General features: G+C 35.6%; 1 protein-coding gene across 2 annotated transcripts; it reads right to left on the bottom strand.

Moving 5' to 3' along the window:
* Window positions 1-582: 582 nt before the first annotated feature.
* On the bottom strand, window positions 583-17,751 carry LOC112045506 (GATOR complex protein NPRL2). 2 transcript variants are annotated; one of them, XM_024081701.2, is made up of 9 exons: window positions 17,414-17,751; window positions 15,103-15,194; window positions 14,719-14,875; window positions 13,625-13,736; window positions 12,037-12,266; window positions 10,971-11,081; window positions 9,554-9,688; window positions 8,698-8,855; window positions 583-7,726 (listed from the first exon to the last, which is right to left on the bottom strand). In XM_024081701.2, the coding sequence occupies exons 1-9, from the start codon at window positions 17,594-17,596 to the stop codon at window positions 7,525-7,527; spliced, it is 1,380 nt and encodes a 459-aa protein (XP_023937469.2). In that variant the 5' UTR covers window positions 17,597-17,751; the 3' UTR covers window positions 583-7,524. The 2 variants fall into 2 exon arrangements, with proteins under 2 accessions (XP_023937469.2, XP_052746585.1); XM_052890625.1 differs by having other exon boundaries at window positions 12,037-12,263.
* Between the last annotated feature and the right edge of the window lie 638 nt (window positions 17,752-18,389).

Below are 18,389 nucleotides of genomic sequence, written 5' to 3'. Positions count from 1 at the left end.
ACGATAAACTAAGTGAACCCTCTTCAAACTTAGAAGGCATCGTCTCTTGACGGACTCCGTGGCGCAGTGGCATGCGAGGTGGATTTACAAGATGGAGGTCCTTGGTCCCAGCTGGGCCCATTTAGGTTTTCTTAATTTGTCCAGGTCTGGCTGGTGGGAGGCTTCGGCCGTGACTAGTTACAATCGACAAAGACGTACCGCCAAACGATTTAGCGTTCCGGTACGATGTCGTGTAGAAACCGATAGGAGTGTGGATTTCATCCTACTCCTAGCAAGTTAGCCGCTTCCATCTTAGATTGCACCATCACTTACCATCAGGTGAGATTGTAGTCAAGGGCTAACTTGTAGAGAATAATAAAAATACTCACCATTCAGTGAGATCTCAGTCAAGGGCTAACTTGTCATTGACAAAAAACGTTCTATTTTATGATGACGAGTTTGCTTTGGCTGTAGCTGTGACGTGTCAGCACAAGAGCGGCTGTGTGTGTGTGTGCGTGTGTGTCAGAACATTACGGTCCTCAACGTCTATCGGATTTTCGAACTAAGTAGGTAGTGTGTAAATGGCGCCAAATAAACAACATATAGAATTGTAAAGATGTTTATTAAAGAAATTTGGATACGCATTGGTTGCTTTAATTTTATAAAATGCGATAACGTACCAACAAGTCCAACAATCACATTAAATTTTATTATTAAATTTCAGAGCAATCACACACTTCATATATTTAATTACTAAAATAAATAATACAAAAGGTAGAAATACTATATCCGTTATCTAAATTTTGTAGGCACTAAAATAAATACTTATAGAACCTATCGCAAATAATTCGACTCGATTACACGCATTCGTTTGGTCGGTGTACGCCCAACCTGCAGGTATTCACACGTTACTGCTGACATGCGTCAGTCATATATGCAACTTTCTATTAATAATTAATTTTTAAAAGGATTTTTCTCATTTGTCTGTGTATTTTAGGTCGAGAGTGTACTACTTGAAATCGTTCCTCGCTGCATAATGATAAATACTTTATTATTCACGCCACAGTACACGGTAATGTAAGGTCCGATGATCACTTCACCGACCGTGACACGAGATTCAGATCGAATTACTTGCGAATGCTCTATTATCTAAGGATAAGTACACACCATCGAACAGTCTGCTACTATAAGTCATTTATATTACTTACACGTATAATTAATTTTCATAAGCACTTTATATTATAATATCTAAAAATTTATTACTATTGTGATGATTGATGTGATGTTATATTAAATGTAAAATATTGCAGTCACGCAAAAGGAACGCCAACGAAAGGAACTACGAACTGAGCATTTTATGTGAACACATTGAGTCACTTATACTCGTACATGCACTAGGTACTCGTATAAATGTTTGTAAATATTTTAGATAAATTAAGTAGATGAATCTGAAACAAATGCACACTGTCTGTGCCCTACCCACAGACAGATATCAATGTCAACATATCAGATCTATAATTTAAAGTTGATTACTAAAAAAAATTTATTTACACTCTAGCGGTGACCAAAGTAAACTGAACTGAACGTAGGTGTTATAGAATACCAGTTATTTATTATATAGTTCGGTTTATTTAATAGATTTTCTACTGACTGGCGTTCTTTTTTCGTGTTATTAGTAGTGCCGCACACATCACGGCATTTTATTTAGAATAAACAGATGTACTTAAGTCTTTATACTTAGGAACTTAGCAACAAATATCATACAATTCTATACAACACAGCAATTTAGTAAACAATAATCTTTAGAGGTTTTATTAAATAATAAGTATAGAAGTATATATTAAAATAGTATTCTATTAAAAGTAATAAATTATACAATAACTTGTCAAATAAATTGGATTGTGATGATACGCAGGCAATTGTGGTTTTATAATAATTAGTTTATTAATTCAAATTTGGAATGCATTTATATTAGAACCTTTGATCGATTCCACGTCAATTTATATATTTTATTTAAATAATTTAACTTTTTGAGATTATCATTGAATTCAAATTGTGATGAGTCATTTTTGTGATACACGCTTTTGAAGGACTCCCTCCAACTGGATCTTCTAAATGCTATACCGAGGCACGCGCTAACACACTAATATTATTGCACCTAAGGAAGCGTAAGGACAACACACAACTATCATATACAACTATAAGGCCATACAATTGTACTTACATGTTTAATTTTTGCAAAACTCGCAATTAGCAAAAAAAAAAAATAGCAACCTCTTTAAAACTGTGATGCGTCCGTGCTTGAATGTGGTTTTTTTGTGTGAGAGTATAGTTTATTATATAAAAGCCTTACAGCTAATTCAATTTGCAAACCCTAATTTATAATAATACTGTAAACATGAACGACTATCATTATATCACTATTACAGCCAGTTAGGTGTAATGCTGAGCTAAGGAACAATGAACACAGTAAATAAATCTGTAATTTGGTATTTTTCAGCATTTTATTTTACTACAAGAAACAACTGATGGCTCTTCTGATTGTAAAGGAACTGCATCCTTCCTGCAAGCGCAAGAAAATTACAAAAATGTATATCTGTGCATCGCGATTGAGACCTTAATTGTCTCAATAATATTAACGTGAACATTTCAAACCAAAACAAGCCAATGCTTCTAATGGCAGAAAGAAGCATGATGTCTGTACTTCCGTAGGCGAGCATTCTTATACTATATTTAAATCGAGTTAAATCAATTCGTTTGTAAGAACACTAATGAGAACATTTACGGTCCGGTCCATTCATTAATTCCGTGAAATCCTGTCATTTCTATGAAATGAAACTTATTCTCTGGATTCTAAAGATGAAATTTATACAAGCTTAAGTTTCAATTAATTTGTAAATCAATATGAAGTAATAAAATTTACAAAATATCAAATTCCTTTTTAATAAAATGAAACAAGCATGTGTCGATTGTGATAGACAAATGGAAATGGAAATAAAAACTTCAGAATAACACGGAATTAATGAATTGACTATAGAGTAATTACTTCAAATTTATTAATATTTTGCCGGGCTAGAGATTCTATATTGTTGACTCATTTTATGTTCCTTATTTGGAGGAATTCAATTAAGTTTAATTTTCAAATAAATGTTAATAAAAAAATATAATTTTAACTCGTCTCTGTTCATTGTTCCGCCCCGTACGTAGGTAGGTACATAATAAATATGAACAGCGTATAAAAGCGACTCTTCGTCTAACATTAACGATAATTGAAGGACGCAAAAAATATGATTTGCATACTACTACATACTGTTACTATTAATTATCAATACTCTACGTAACTATATTAGTCGAAAATTTAGTTAAGAGATTGCGATTGCGAAAAGATTTTGTTTTTTTAGTATCTAATATAGCAGGCAGATAAAGAGCAAGAATTATGCAAACTTCTTATCAGTTTGATTCATTATTTTGTGATGTTAAACACAGCCGTTCGTAAGTTTTCTTTAAAAAAAACACTAAAAGTTTGAAGTTTAAAAAATCGCTTATTAAAAATCTAATTAATCTTGCGATAAATTAGATGTTTCTACTCACTTTCTACTAACTCCATCGTGTCACGGAAAAAGAGCGCTAACCGCCATCTGCTTATCGAGTATTGGATGTCAACGTATGTAAGGGAGGTCCTTTCATTTAGTCAAATTGATTTCCGTTATAACAATAAACATGTGCATTGTTCTGTGGAGCGGTTGATTGGATAAACTCATTCTAGAACATTAAGTAGCGGTTTAAGTTTAAAAAGATATTGAAAATATTCTTTTAATGTCCGTCCGCTCAGAGATTGCGTTTCTGACGTCATGATCGAATGGACGATGTAACTTCGAACTGGCGTACAAGTTTGTTAAACTGCGCTGTTTAAGTATATGCCAACTGTTTGTCTTTGTAGTGACGTGACAAAATACCGAGGCAATCGTAATTGAATATGTTTGTCCCTAATGTTGTGTTAATAACATGAGTTTTCATCTAAAATTTATTAGTTATTTTATTATGTTATATACGGATAACGATTGTAATTTGATATCTAAAATAAATAATCATAATTCACTAATATGTGTACCTATCACGTACACATAAACATCGCATAAATGGCAGCGCTTTACGTGACACGACATATGTCATAATTGCACAATTAAAAGTGTTAAGACATTTTGAATTCATAAAATATCGTTAAATAAACACCATTCAAATGTCGCAACGCAACGAACATTCTACGCATTTCCTTTTCAAGATTTACTTTTACTTCTATAAATAATCTTTGAATATTACTTTTTAACGTTTTCTGCGGCTCTCGTATTAACGGAATGTTACGTTGGCTATTTGTGCAAAAATAAATAAATAAAACACATTATATGTGCGAAATGTAGAGGTAGGTCAACTGTAAACGTACGGGCAGTGGGAAAGTTACTAGTTAATAAATAGGCACTTTATTTACGGTCGTTCTACATCTGATTCTTTCTAACAATCACAAAAATAAAAATATATTATAAAATTTTATCAGATTAATATCACCTTTGCTAACAGCCGATCTATTAATAATTCGAGCGCCTAAAATTTTTATTACCAAAATTATCACTAATGTAATTATAACACATAAAAAAACGCACTTGCTAATTAAATTAATCGTACATCAGCACGTAGATTCCGCAGCAAGCAAGCAGTCTCAATCTTTATATAATATAATAATTGTATTATACGAACATAATAAATAGTATATTACAGAAAATATATTTTGAGATTATTAAACAGACGATTATCTTCGCTAGACAAACCGGCGGACGATTTTGTCATTACATTCGAGCACCGAGATAGAGTGTGTGTCGTGTCTGCGTGCGGTACTTGTCGGTACGTGCCGATGAGCGATCACTTTAACAAACATACAAAGATGCACAAGCACACATTACTTAGTTAATTTAATACAATCAGCAAAAATTCACTGGAGATAAACATTTATGTCTATTTTTGTGATTTAAGTACACCCCATGTCAACTATGCCTAATATTCATTTTTATATCAAGCGGTCGGTTAAGGACAATATTGCGTTTCGATATATTCTATATACGTGTAAACGTTTGCTGGGCTACAAGTAATGCAGGCACTTCGCACATGCGATTATTCTATCTTTCACGGGTTTATTGTGAACTTAAAGAGGGAATATTTGGCCTAATAACGCATGCGCCTTATACTAATACTTTTATCACCGACTACTCAACATGTCATGTAAAAATACGGTCTAATACATGAGCGTTTATATCGCACGTAATGCCAACCGCGTTACGAATACTCACTTTATACTTCACATACGACTATGTTTCGCGTCAAGAGATAATGAGATAATTCTATCTACATGTCATTCCTTGCAACGAAATATGTAGCATAAATATCGTTATCTTTAGTTGTGATGTTACGAAAAATGACAAAACTATCTCGGTATCTCTTGGCGCACATCTTTGTGTTACTGATGTTTTCTAATTTACTTTTATTTACCAAAGATACTACTGTTTTCATACAGGCACGTGTATCGTTCACACTATTGACAATACGCTACAACGTATAGCTCGACGTCAGAGCTGCGACAGTTTAACAGTCGGCGTAATACTGTATAACTTTCACGCGAACAAAGTATTCAAAAATGTAAGCAAAACCAATAATATCACAGATGGCATCACGTCGATATGTACGCTTCAATACTGTCATTCAAATATCTAAACGGAGATTTTATGATCAGAGTTATTTACAACAATGGATAATAAAATAAAATTTATAAAAAGAGTCTTCCAATAGACACTATAGTCGGAGAGCCAGCGGCCACCAGACCTCCTTCATTTTATATAAGCTGAAAGTTTGTCAACTCATGCTCCTACTAGAGGTAAGCACGGTAGCCAATTGTGTTATAAGAAAATTTCTCCTAATATGTCGAGGAAAATATAAAAAAATACACTTTATACTTAGATGCTTCATGGTTGATGACCCTTGGAAACTGCTACCTCCAAAAGTAACCACTATCCAAACTCCATAGATGACTACCGTACTTACCTACGGTAGGCATGATTTCAGCTTTTATAAAATCACGAAGATCTGGCTGTCGCTGGCTCTTAGTCTACTACTGTTTGATCATACCGCAACCCGCATGTTTTTCGCGAAACTTTCTTAAAGATATAAAACGGAAGTCACTTTAGGTAATCTCATAGAACATTAAAAACTGTATCTGTGTTGAAGGCGTCATATTTTCACAGTAATCTCGCAAATAAAACGTACTCTGCTTTTATATATGTATGTCAACGTGGCGAAAAATACGCGGGAAATGGCATTTTTTTCTAAAATATTATGCAAAACAACGTTAGCCGTCTTATTTTAGTTATTGTTTATCGCATCGATGATTAAATACTTAAACAAAACATGTGGTCAAGTGAAGTATCCACAATTTAATAGTGTTTTCTTGTTGTACGTGAATTTTCGATTTGTAACATAAATGTTACACAAATGAATTTTCTTGCATGAAATTTATAGCCGTTCACACAACTAAAGCCTTGAAACTAGGCACAAAAAAAACGGTAGTGCATTTGATGTATTCAAACATTTTTTGTTATGTGGATAACACACTTGTATGATTCTGAATAGTCAATCTATTCCGGGAATTCCATTTGCATTTGTTTATTGGTAAGATGAAAAACTCAGTGCGTTTGACATCTTTGTCTATAAACTAAAAGTTGGCATCGTTGAAGGTCATTCCTTAAGTGTTACACACCAACGCACTGTCTGTACAACTTACAGAGCAATCACACTAGCGGATTGCGAGCGTTTTCAAAGCGGAGCGGTCTGGTACAAACGCCAGTCCGTCCCAGTGCTATCAATCGTCCGATTTAAATCGTATTTGTACGACTTTTTTGACTCTTGTACGATGTGCGATCGAGTAATCGAAATCGCGCAAAATTTACGATGTTTTCAAATCTTAGGCCCTTCGTCATAACGAACTAAAAATATTAACTAGTCGACGAAAAATTAACCTACGATGATTTGTTGGTTTGGAACGAAAAATATAAACAACAGTTTCTACCCAGAAATCTGTTTTTTTTTAAATAAATTTTAATAAATAAAACAGCAGTGTTTCCTCGTCAGAATCCATTTTGTAACTGAATGTACTGTACGTCGTAAATTCGCTACAAAACCGCGACGGAAACGTTGCGAATCCGTGTTCGCGACGCATTCGCTGCGCGCCCGCTCCGCTTTGCAACCGCTAGTATGATAAGGCCCTTATCACTACACTACCAAAGTCAAACGGACTTTCCGTGATTGACTATTATGTGTTAATGTAAGTTAATGCCATCCTGAAATATATGTATCGACCTCGCAACTATGTAATTATTTGAAAAAGTGAGTATATAGAACTCAATGTGGAATGTTTAGCTTTATAAATGCCAAATCTTTTATATTTGGATATCCGTTATAACCACAAGTTGTGTCTAAGTATTTGTCAATGGGAGGTTCGCGAGTTCACCTCCAAATGACGGCCACGTTGGGATCCTCGTCGATGATTCTGTCAAGCGTGACCATGTCGACGCGCGCCAGGCAGCAGATCTCGTCGACGCTGTGCAGGCCCGTGAACAGCCGCCGGACGCCGCCGGCCGCCGGCAGCGCGTCGGCGCGTGCGCTGAACCCGTTCGGACGGCTGGGGTTCCGCACGTACACTGGAAACCTGCCAGCACCCCGACAACGATGTCTTACTAATACGTTACATCACCAATACATACACTCGTAAATAAGATTTAAATATCTGTCTGTGATTTCAAGACAACTGTTTTCTTAAGTGCTTATATATTAGCTTTTTTTCAGAAAAAAATAATACAAGCTTTAAATCACACGACTGAAGTAAATATTTTAGCTCGTATAGAGATGATGGCACAGCTCAAGAACACTCCCTTTTCAGAACACACAAAGGTTATTTTTGTTCTAAAACTTCTTTAGTCTTTACGCACGTTTGACTTGAGAAGTAAGTTGGTGAATACATTATAAAACTTGTAACTGATACATGCTGTCATCTAGATACACAGTGAAACAGTGCTTGTTATTTTGAACTACCAGTAGATGGCGTTTTTAGTGAACTTTGAAACAGTCCCTTTTAGTACATTTTAAGAAACTGGCGCGATGCAGTTATGCCTGTGGCTCATACATGGCGCTTTGTTATTATTGAAAGAAATTCAGACATGTGGTCTACAGCACACTCATTTTTCCTGTAAAGTTTATTTACTGTAAATACTTAAGGGGACTGCAGTATGCGACATTTGAGCGCTTTTGGGGTTTGAGCGAGAATAGAAATCTGCGAGACTAAAGTTCAAGGCGAGATGAAAACAAAGGGTGTGACGAATTTTTTAGGCCCATTAAGCCTTCAATTAAATTAAATCGTCAGCTTAGTGTATTAGTCCTGACACACCTGTGGACATGATAGAAAATTGTGTAACGTGAGAAATCGGACACCTCGTTTGGGAAACGCTGGTTTGTAGAAGAAGCGTTGTGTGTAGTTCTAGCATCAATATAGTAAGTAAATAGCAATGAGGTTGAGGCGTAAGATGAAGAGAAGTCGCTCAGTTGCGTTGGCTTCCACTTAACTTGAGGTGAACCATCTTTGTGTAGCGTACCAATGCACATCAAGACAGCAACAGCACATACCGGCGCAGACACTTGACGAGGCCGTGTATGAGCGCGAACACGACGAGCCGGCGCACGTCGAACTGCGCGGCAGAGACGGCGTGCCGCTCGCACACGGCGCGCAGCGTGGAGCCTTGCTGCAGCGCGCACAGCACGCCAGCCACGCGCGCGATGTTGGGCTGCACACGACACATGACAAAAATCTTAATAAAATAGTGCAGGAAAACATCGTGAGGAAACAAGCCTCCGCATTGGGCCAGTGTGGTGGATTATTGCCCTAACCCGTCTTATTCTGAGAGGAGACTCGAGCTCATCAGTGAGCCGAATGTGTGTTGATAACGATAGAGAACTTGTCGGGAAGGGTAGGTGAGTGTTAATGAAGTCTAAAAGGATCAAGTAACAAGTACTGAGATCTACTCGAGTTATTTTCTCTGCCGCACTGTGCCTTTCTAGTGTCTTGTTATTAGGATTTCTATGAAACATTCTCTACTAGACTAACTAAGACTTATAGTGATGGACATTAGGGAGCATACCCATATTATGTAACCCATTTATCCTTCCTCCCCCCTCGGTGGCCGCCCGTAATATATTTCAACTCCCTCTCAAGGTTTCAGGTGGTAATTTATAAAAATTGGCACATATTTGTCTTTACTAATAAGGTGTTGCCTTAAAGCTAAAGTTAGCACAAAATTGCATGTAGATCTAAAAAGGAAGAGATTTGTGGCAAAAGTAAGTGACTAAGCGTAGTATTTCAAAGACCTCCTAATTTCACTTAAATAAAGAAGAGTCACATTATATTTTTATGGTAGGGAATGTTGAAAGGACTACGGGGAGAAAGAATCCTTTATATTTTACAATACTGTACGAAACTAGTTACCTTCTCTTTAGTATCGCAGTCATTTGTAATGAAGGAAAGACAAGACTTCTGCATCTCGAGGTCACTGAACAGCCGGCTCAGCTTGGGTGTCGCCCGGTACATGTTGTTGAACATCAGCACAGGTATCAGCATAACCTGCCAACGAATTTGAGTTGATCTTTTTTTTTCTCATTATTCCTGCAATGTGTCGTGAGACAATCAGCTAGATTTTAAAGGCGTGTTTGGTGCAAAATCCAGTGATTTTCCCAAATTTAATAATGTGGTGTCTATTTCATGACATCTTGTGGTGCCACTCTTGAGACTAGCCTTGAGTTAATCTAAAGATAATATATTTATATATTTTTGACGGCCTTCGTGGCGCAGTGGTATCGCGGTGGATTTACAAAACGGAGGTCCTGGGTTCGATCCCCGGCTGGGCAGATTGAAATTTTCTTAATCGGTCCAGGTCTGGCTGGTGGGAGGCTTCGGCCGTGGCTAGTTACCACCCTGCCGGTAAAGACGTACCGCCAAGCGATTTAGCGTTCCGGTGCGGTGCCGTGTAGAAACCGAAAGGGGTGTGGATTTTCATCCTCCTCCTAACGAGTTAGCCCGCTTCCATCTTAGACTGCATCATCACTTACCATCAGGTGAGATTGTAGTCAAGGGCTAACTTGTAATGAATAAAAAAAAAATATTTATCATAATTCGCTATAGTTTGTTTGTTATAATATGGCACATGTGACAGTGACAAATAATGTTACATTTTATTGAAGGGTTTACAACCCTAGAGGCTATCGCCAATCGTAAATATTAAATTTATTAATTGCATAAATTAGACACAAATTTTTGTTTAAATCAAATATCATTCAACACAACAATAAGTATAATAAGTAATAATATATGATTGGAAAGTTATGATGTGTTGGCATATTACAATTTATACATATTTTACTTACGGGAAGGATTTTCAAGGGCAAATAATATTTGATTTGTTCACACTATATAACTGTATTGTGGGCAACCATCCGATAGGTTGTTATACTCGCATAGTGCGACTCAAAAGTGTAGAAAATAAATAAGGGCGCTGTAGTCGCTTATTGTCGCTCATAGGGTATAATTGATATTTTTGTTCTATACGTAGGTTATATTATGTTTCTATTTTCAATACGATGATTTGTTGAAAATAATATTATTATCTAATATAAAAAATTAATAAATATATTTGGACAATACTTACTATCTAGACCCGAAGTGTTATGGGTACTAAGATAGCTGATTTCATTTTTTAAATTTAAATAATTTCAAATCAATCTAAATAAATTGTATTTATTGTAATTCGTCAGACAATAGGGTAGTGTAGGGTAAGGATAGGGAAGAAGTGCACATAAGTCAAAGCGACGCATGACCGGGTCCGGGTAGTGTTTATAATACAACTCACCACATTATAATAGACTAAATTTTGTATACAGGACTTGACGAGCGTCTTCTCAACATTGGCGTCCGATGCTATCTTTGATATGTGGTTGTAGCCGTTTATGTAGGGCAGCAACTGTAACATTTCAATGTGATAAATTATATCTACAATTTAAAAGCCTGAAGAGTCGCACAAAAGTTAAAGGGTTTGCCAAAAGCCAAAGGTCAAAAAATTCAAAATTCAAAATTCATTTATTTCAAGTAGGCTCAGTTTACAAGCACTTTTGACACGTCAGTTGACTATTTGTAAAGATTCTACCACCGGTTCGGAAGGCAGGTTCTGCTGAGAAGATACCGGCAAGAAACTCAACAGTTGCTCTTTTGAAAAAGTCAGGTTCTACATTCAATCACTGCCTAATGCAAAGTGCATAGTAATTTGAACTTACCAAACATATTATAAGGGTCATGTTAAATTTGTAATACTTGTAGTAGTTAGCATTAAGCTAACGGTACGGTACGTTAACGTAGAATAGCGGCGGCAGGCCTCGCCTCACTCCCATTCGCATTTCTCTTTCACAACTAGTCTTTGGTTTAAGCATACTTTATGGGCTAAAGGGCTAGTAAAATCTTTCAACAAGAAGATTGCCTCAGCTGTAGTGCAACAGAAAACCTATATTTATATTACCTTTGTGCAGGGACTGGGAACTGTGTACTTTTCATATAATATTTATTCACTACATCTCTATCACCGTATTTTTCTTTTGGCAATCTAGATAATTGCAAAAAGAATAATACGATTTTTGTTTTCTAACGCCATTATGTTTTCAATTAAATGCTAATACAAAATGGTAGTAGCAAGTGGAAATAATAATTTAACGAAAGACTTTCATGTAGTGTACAAAAATAAATTGTTTTAAAGTTCTCTTTGAACGTCATCTAATGGTAATTTAAAATAACAAACACTGTTTTACTTTGGCATTAGCACGCATCATAAAAGGATCGCCCGATTACACTTTTTGTAACACATTCACCAACTTACTCCTCAAGTCCAGCGTGTGTAAAATTTTACTTAAATTAAAAAAAAAGCAGACCTGTCGCGTGGTGAGGTCCCAGTCGGCGTCCATGTCAACCTCGACGGGCTCGTCGTCGTCCACGTCGAGATGCTCCTGGCTCTGCTCGGGCGCGCGCGCGGGCGGCGGCGGGGGGCGGCCCGGGCGCGGGAGCCCCACCGACGCCACCAGTACCGGCACGTCGTGGTCGTGCACCGCCACCGGGTCCTTGCGCACTTCCAGCACCTTCAGGTGCATCACCGTCTCGCCTTCTGGAGAGATCGTGAAAAGCCACCAAAAAAAGTTTAAGGGATGAAAAGGAACGTATTGCTTATAAAACAAAAGGACAAGTAGGTTTTAAAAAAATCTAAAAATGGTGGAACTGGTTGAACTGGTTTCTTAAATGGCTGAATTGGCGCAGGACGAGAGATGTGGTCAGATCCTCTAAATAGAAATGGTCCAAGGAGGTCCTAGATAGTGGAAAAAGGAGACAGGATTCCCTACAGGTATATCCGTTATATAAGCGTTAAAGTGCTTGTACGAAAACGCCACTATGTCAGTCCGCACTCAGGTTGAGACTACAAGGCCAATCCAGTTGCAGCGATGAGTGCGTCAGGGAGATGTGAAGCTGAAGTGGCAATGGGTGGGGCACATAGTTCGAAGAGGCGATGGATCCCGATGTGCTGGAATAGCGACCTCGTACTACAAAGCGCAGTGTTGGTCGACCCCCAGTTGGACTGACGACATCAAGCGAGTCGCAGGGATTCGCTGGATGCAGGCGGTTCAGGATCGTGATGTTTGGAAGTCCCTACAAAAGGCCTATTTCCTGCAGTGGACGTCGATCGGTTGATATGATGATGATGATAATGATTAGGGTGTTAACAAACTAAACATATTAACCATTAAATCTACTTTGAAGTAGCGTTTACCCTCATTTCTTAAAAAAGGGATAAACGTTTTTTCTCGAAATCGGTAAATCTTTGCACGACCTACGATTTGGTAGCTTATGATCCCTCCTATCATCGGATATGGGAAATGTAGCGATCTATTGCAAAATTAAATTTTAACTAAACAAATCATAATGTATTATAAATTACGATTTTTCACTTATTCCCGTTTAAGTCCATTTATTCAGCTATTTTTTAACATATTTAAATTTTTAATACCTCGATGGATAGCTAATAAAGCACACTTGTTTTAAACTGCTATGCTGATAAAGTTACTAAGTAATTGTTTTAAATAAATTTGCATTTAGTCATAGGATACAGAAAATCTTTTCAAAATCTTTAGATTAGTAAATCTAAAAATTTTCAAACATTTTTTTAGTTATGATTCTAAAACGTTACGACATGTTCTTTTTTTTAAATTATTATTATTATGTAATAGGTTGTTACCAATCTAAAAACACCAAAAACAACCACTAAATATGTAAGCTTTATTTTACAATCTAAGTAGAAAACCCATATTTTAAAAAAAAAAGAGAATAGCCTTTTTTTGAAATCGGTAGATTTTTGCCCTATATTGCAACCTAATGCAATTTAATAGCTAATGATTCCTACTATCACCCCATAAAGAGATCGATATACGTTTCCAGTGACCCTGTATAGATTTGAAAAAGGAATTTACTCACCAACTAAAGTTGCTTTCCGGAAAGTGTTCAAGTCATGTAAAAGGTGAGCCAATAAAGTCGGCAGCTTAGTAGAACAACTCGATACAAAACCGGTCTCCTCCTCCATTATTGTCTGTAGCAAAACAAAAAAAATATTTTATAACTGGGAAAAATAGTACACTTTGTAGCTTTAAATAAAGATTAAAATTAAACATTTTGGAAATATAACCTCGATGGCTTAAACATAATTGAAAAAGGGTAAAATTATTTAAAAGAACCCCTGACTTAAAGAGATGGAGCTGCCATTATTTAATGAACTGTAGTTTGCAATTTTGGAACGATGTTCCTTATCGCGTATTGCGAAAGTGGGCTAGATAGAAAAAATCAAGACCAAAAGTTAAAAGTAAAAGACACCAACAACTGTAGTTTAAATTGCATTATGGTTAGGCTTAATTTCAATATATATTTCGTAGAATAATAAATATATAAATAAAATAAATACACAATAAAATAAAACAAACAAAACAATTTGTTGGGAATATCAGGCATTACCCTTAATTAGGATAATTAATAACCACACCAGCCACTAGCCCTGGCTGGTGTGGTTATTAATTATCCTAAGCTTTGTTATTCTAAGCTTTGGCACTGTTTGTGGTAACAGTGAAGGCGAGGAATGTCATGAATCTCCAGGTCAGCTCCCACTAAGTGGTCCAAGCAGCCAACAAGTCAAAGGGTTACAGGAAGCTTCTAGATGCAGGCGGCTCTAGACTGTGGTGTTTAGAGGTCCTTACAGGAAAGTGTCCAGCAGTGAATGACCATTGGCTGATAATAGTGATGACTAATAAATGCGAAAGTAACTCTGTATATTATATTATAAGATTATCAACAAACATCTACATTCTACAAGCATGCTCAAGTTAGTAAATTATGAGTTTGAAACTGCCAGTTGATATGTCTCTGGGACACGGGCATAACGCAATGTTCATATACGTGTGTATCAAATCAAACAAGTGATTGAGGAATGTGTTATGTTAGCTAGTTAAATGAATAAAGAAATGCAGTGTGTATGAGATCAGATTGGCCTGGTTTATAGCATACAATCATAAGACCCTTACCAAATGTTCTCCAAGTTTCTTAACAACAGGTTCATATTGCACAGTTTTAGACCAGCTATCACACACAAAGCACAAATTAAACAAATACATGTTGCGTTCATATCGAGAGTTGTCGATCCGGATTGGGTAACCAACTATCTTGTGGCCTAGTGCATTTCTGTAAGTAAACATGAGATTATGAGAATGGAGTAATCCATAATTGTAGCTATTGACTATGTATACATGTGTGATATATTATATGAAATGTAAAAATACAAATTCAAAGCAGCTATGCACTCAGATATGATACAAATCCAGACTGTAATTATATTATTGTGAACACAAAAGACATGATGATGTTGACTCTACAATACTTGAAAAATATTGATACAATACCATACTTACATAGTCATAGTACATTTCTGCATTTGTGGTTTTGGGATAATATATGCACTAATGGCATCAAACAACTCCTTGGATACATAGTCTTCTGGAAACTAGAATAATAGATAAATATTTGTTATTTCATTTAATAAAAACACTGTCAAAACAAAACATCAACGAAAATTAATAAAAACAGAGACAAATATTATAGAGATAATTTTTTGTAAATTAAATCAGCATGCAATTTTTGTCAGGTAGTTAGAAAAATACATATAATGATGCATATGCATATATTATGTTTGTATAACATATGTTTGAGTATGATCAGATGATTGATGTTTGTATTCCAGTATCGCCCTGGAGGTTTTATAGGTTGGTCTAATATTATAAGGCGATTTGGTATATTGATTTATTATTTCACTGATTTATAAATAGTAACAGAATATAAAATAAAAAAAGGACTATTAAATAGATTTTGTGGAGTGGAATGGTAAACTGGTAATCATTTAATGAATGGGCAAAACAATCTATACACCCATGTGCGGTTGAGAGAACTCTAAATATGAAATGTGAATGTAGATGGCCAAACCTAAAGTGGGCGAACTAAGGAGTTTTCCACATCAGTATGGTGTAAGTAGTTAGGGGGTAATAAAGTAAATAAACCAAACTTGAAGTTTATTAGTGCAATACCACATTAGACTGCCTTGTTACTTACTTGCATCAGGTGAGATCATAGTCAACCCTTAACAAGTAAATTGACTTTAAAAAAAAATGGAAAATATCAGCAAAAGATGAATTAACCAAGCCTAGCAAAACAGTCTCATACCTTGTTCAAATTGATGTCGAAAAATTTCCAAAATAAATTTTTGAAAAAGCCTACATAACTTGTATTTTTTAATCTTATTTAAACAAGTATGTAAATCAACTTGCAATCCAATCCAAGAAACAGGTAGGACTGTTTCTTGGATTTTTTGCCATTCTATTGGTACTAATTATTTATATTTAATTGTTTAACAACTATTGTTTGTCGATAAATGGGTTGCTCTCGTGAATTAATAATATTAATAATTAACAGTTAAAACCTTTGTTATAATATGCTCAATAGACACTATTCATTCCCACCTAGTTAGAAATAATGTGTAATAGTTCTAAAGTATGATTCATAAAGGAAATAACTACAAACATTTTGTTGTGGTTAGAATGTGTTTTAATGCTACAACTATTAATTAAAATTGCTTACTCCCACAGTTATAATTTTTTTTTAATTTTTAACAATGCTAATAACATTGTGAAATAAGTGTGGTAAGTTGAAAATGATAGCAGAGGCGATATTGCTAACCCAAGCTGTAGGCGAGGTTACAAGTAAGCAGAGGCTGTAATTATCAAAGCTCATGTATGTCATACAACATTTTATAACATATTTGTGTGGAAACAAACTTTTTGAAAATGAAATTGTGTCATTGCTTGTTTTCCACATGATGAAATTTGGTTTTTCGTGCAGGAGGCTTCTGGCAGTGTTGAATTTATATTCATCACTACTTGACATTTTCCAATTATAAAAATACAGGAAAAAAGCATATGTGGAACAATAACATCAATACTCATTGCATGCCACTCTGATTAATCACAAAGTACTGTAAGTTTTGTACTTGTATACTGGCTACAATAGAACTGTTTACTCTTAGTAGAGAAATATACTCTCTTAGTGCTGAAGTTGGGTCGTACCAATAGTCAGGCATCTCAAAATTGGTAAAGATATACTGAAGAAGAGGCTGTTAGATAATCCTGGCTGCTGAGTAGTTATGCTACAAGTAGGTCGATTTGGTTTAGTAAAATAAGACTTCATTTACATTTTTTGTGTGGTTGTAAAGACTGATACAAATTGTTACAAAAAGAACAAGGGCTTTAAATTGTACAAAGGTATTTTATTTTATTTATTTGGGATCGAAAACAGTTGTGTACAATAATATATCTTACAAAACTTAAAGTAAATTTAAAAACAAATAGTTTACATACACAACCCACATCTCTATCCACAAGTAATTATACAAAATGTAGATGGGGCTGATAAAAATGATTTTCAAATTAAATTATCTAACAAAGTGCTTTTATACAAAGAAAAGAAAATAATGAAATTAAAAAAAAAAGTATGTCAAGATATATACAAGCTGTATACAACATTACCTACAAGTGTTGGTATTGCCGCTTTTAATAATTTGTCATTTCCCTTCCACTTTGGACTGCATTGTCACGACGAAAAAATTATCGTCAATCGAAAATTTTGTCATCAAAGTACACGAAAGTTCAGAAGAAGTGTGTAAAGCATTCGTACCTGGCACGATATCTTCGGACCCGCTACTGGATGGAACTCTCCCAGGAATATGCAGCGGATGGGGCCTTCCCGGTCGCATCCCTCGTAGTACCGAGTTTCCATTATTTTTGAAGACATTAAGGTGGTGTATTTAGTGTGAACACCGTGGTCATGTTCGCGCTGGGTCTCCGCTCGTGTAGTCATCGACTTGCATTGATCCTTACTTTTCACGACTAAGCTATGAGCTCACAAAAGTAGGGAACGATCTCGTGACATTATAGCGTGCATTTTCCAAGAAATAATTTATAAAAAAGTAAAAAAAAATGTCGACGACCCTTGTAAAAATAACATGTCAAACGTCAAACTCAAAGTGACAATGGCGTACACAATGGCATGACAATGGTGACAACTGACATTCTTTTTTCTTCTTAGTTTTTTGGCTCCGACCTTATACCATTTGAGCCAATGTCAAGAAAGATTTTGTCGAAAAAATAATGAAAAAAACTGGATTTATACATAAGTTATACTACAAAGTACCTAGATAGAAAAAAATTAAAATACAACTGGCCCAATAAATATCCCATCCTCTAGCATCCCTTATGCAACTAGCTTATTTCGTTATAGGCATAGATTTATGAGTCGGTACCTTAGACCATTTAAATACCAGGACCTGCCTCGCTAACCGTTAACCCTCTGGCAAAGATCAAAAACCTATGATCTAACGCGTTTATAAAAACTATTGCTATAAAATCGATGTTTCATTGTTGTAATCGTTTTCGTCGTGTCAAGAGCTCCCTAAAAATGTCGGTTAGTGTAGTTAAATGGCATAAAAAATTATCAAATTTGTAATAAAAACAATTTATAAAAGAATCGATTCTTTTGACGAAACAGACAAACATCGATCAGTAATCGAATATTCTATGTATTTAATCTGTGGATAGTCTAAGCAATGTTTGTTAGTCTGTGTAAAAATTACGTGTGTGTGTATTGCGAGTAT

The sequence above is a fragment of the Bicyclus anynana genome, chromosome Z (assembly GCF_947172395.1).
Source record: "Bicyclus anynana chromosome Z, ilBicAnyn1.1, whole genome shotgun sequence".
Classification (NCBI taxonomy): Eukaryota; Metazoa; Arthropoda; class Insecta; order Lepidoptera; family Nymphalidae; genus Bicyclus; species Bicyclus anynana.
Note: the sequence above shows the minus strand (reverse complement) of the source record. Positions and strands in the feature narration are given on the sequence as shown.

Coding starts and splice junctions, on each gene's coding strand:
- LOC112045506 (XM_024081701.2), bottom strand. CDS start 17,596: ATGACTACACGAGCGGAGACCCAGCGCGAACATGACCACGGTGTTCAC. Junction 14,876..15,102: donor CAGAAATGTACTATGACTAT/GTAAGTATGGTA, acceptor GTTTACTTACAG/AAATGCACTAGGCCACAAGA. Junction 8,856..9,553: donor ACTGCGATACTAAAGAGAAG/GTAACTAGTTTC, acceptor TGTCGTGTGCAG/CCCAACATCGCGCGCGTGGC.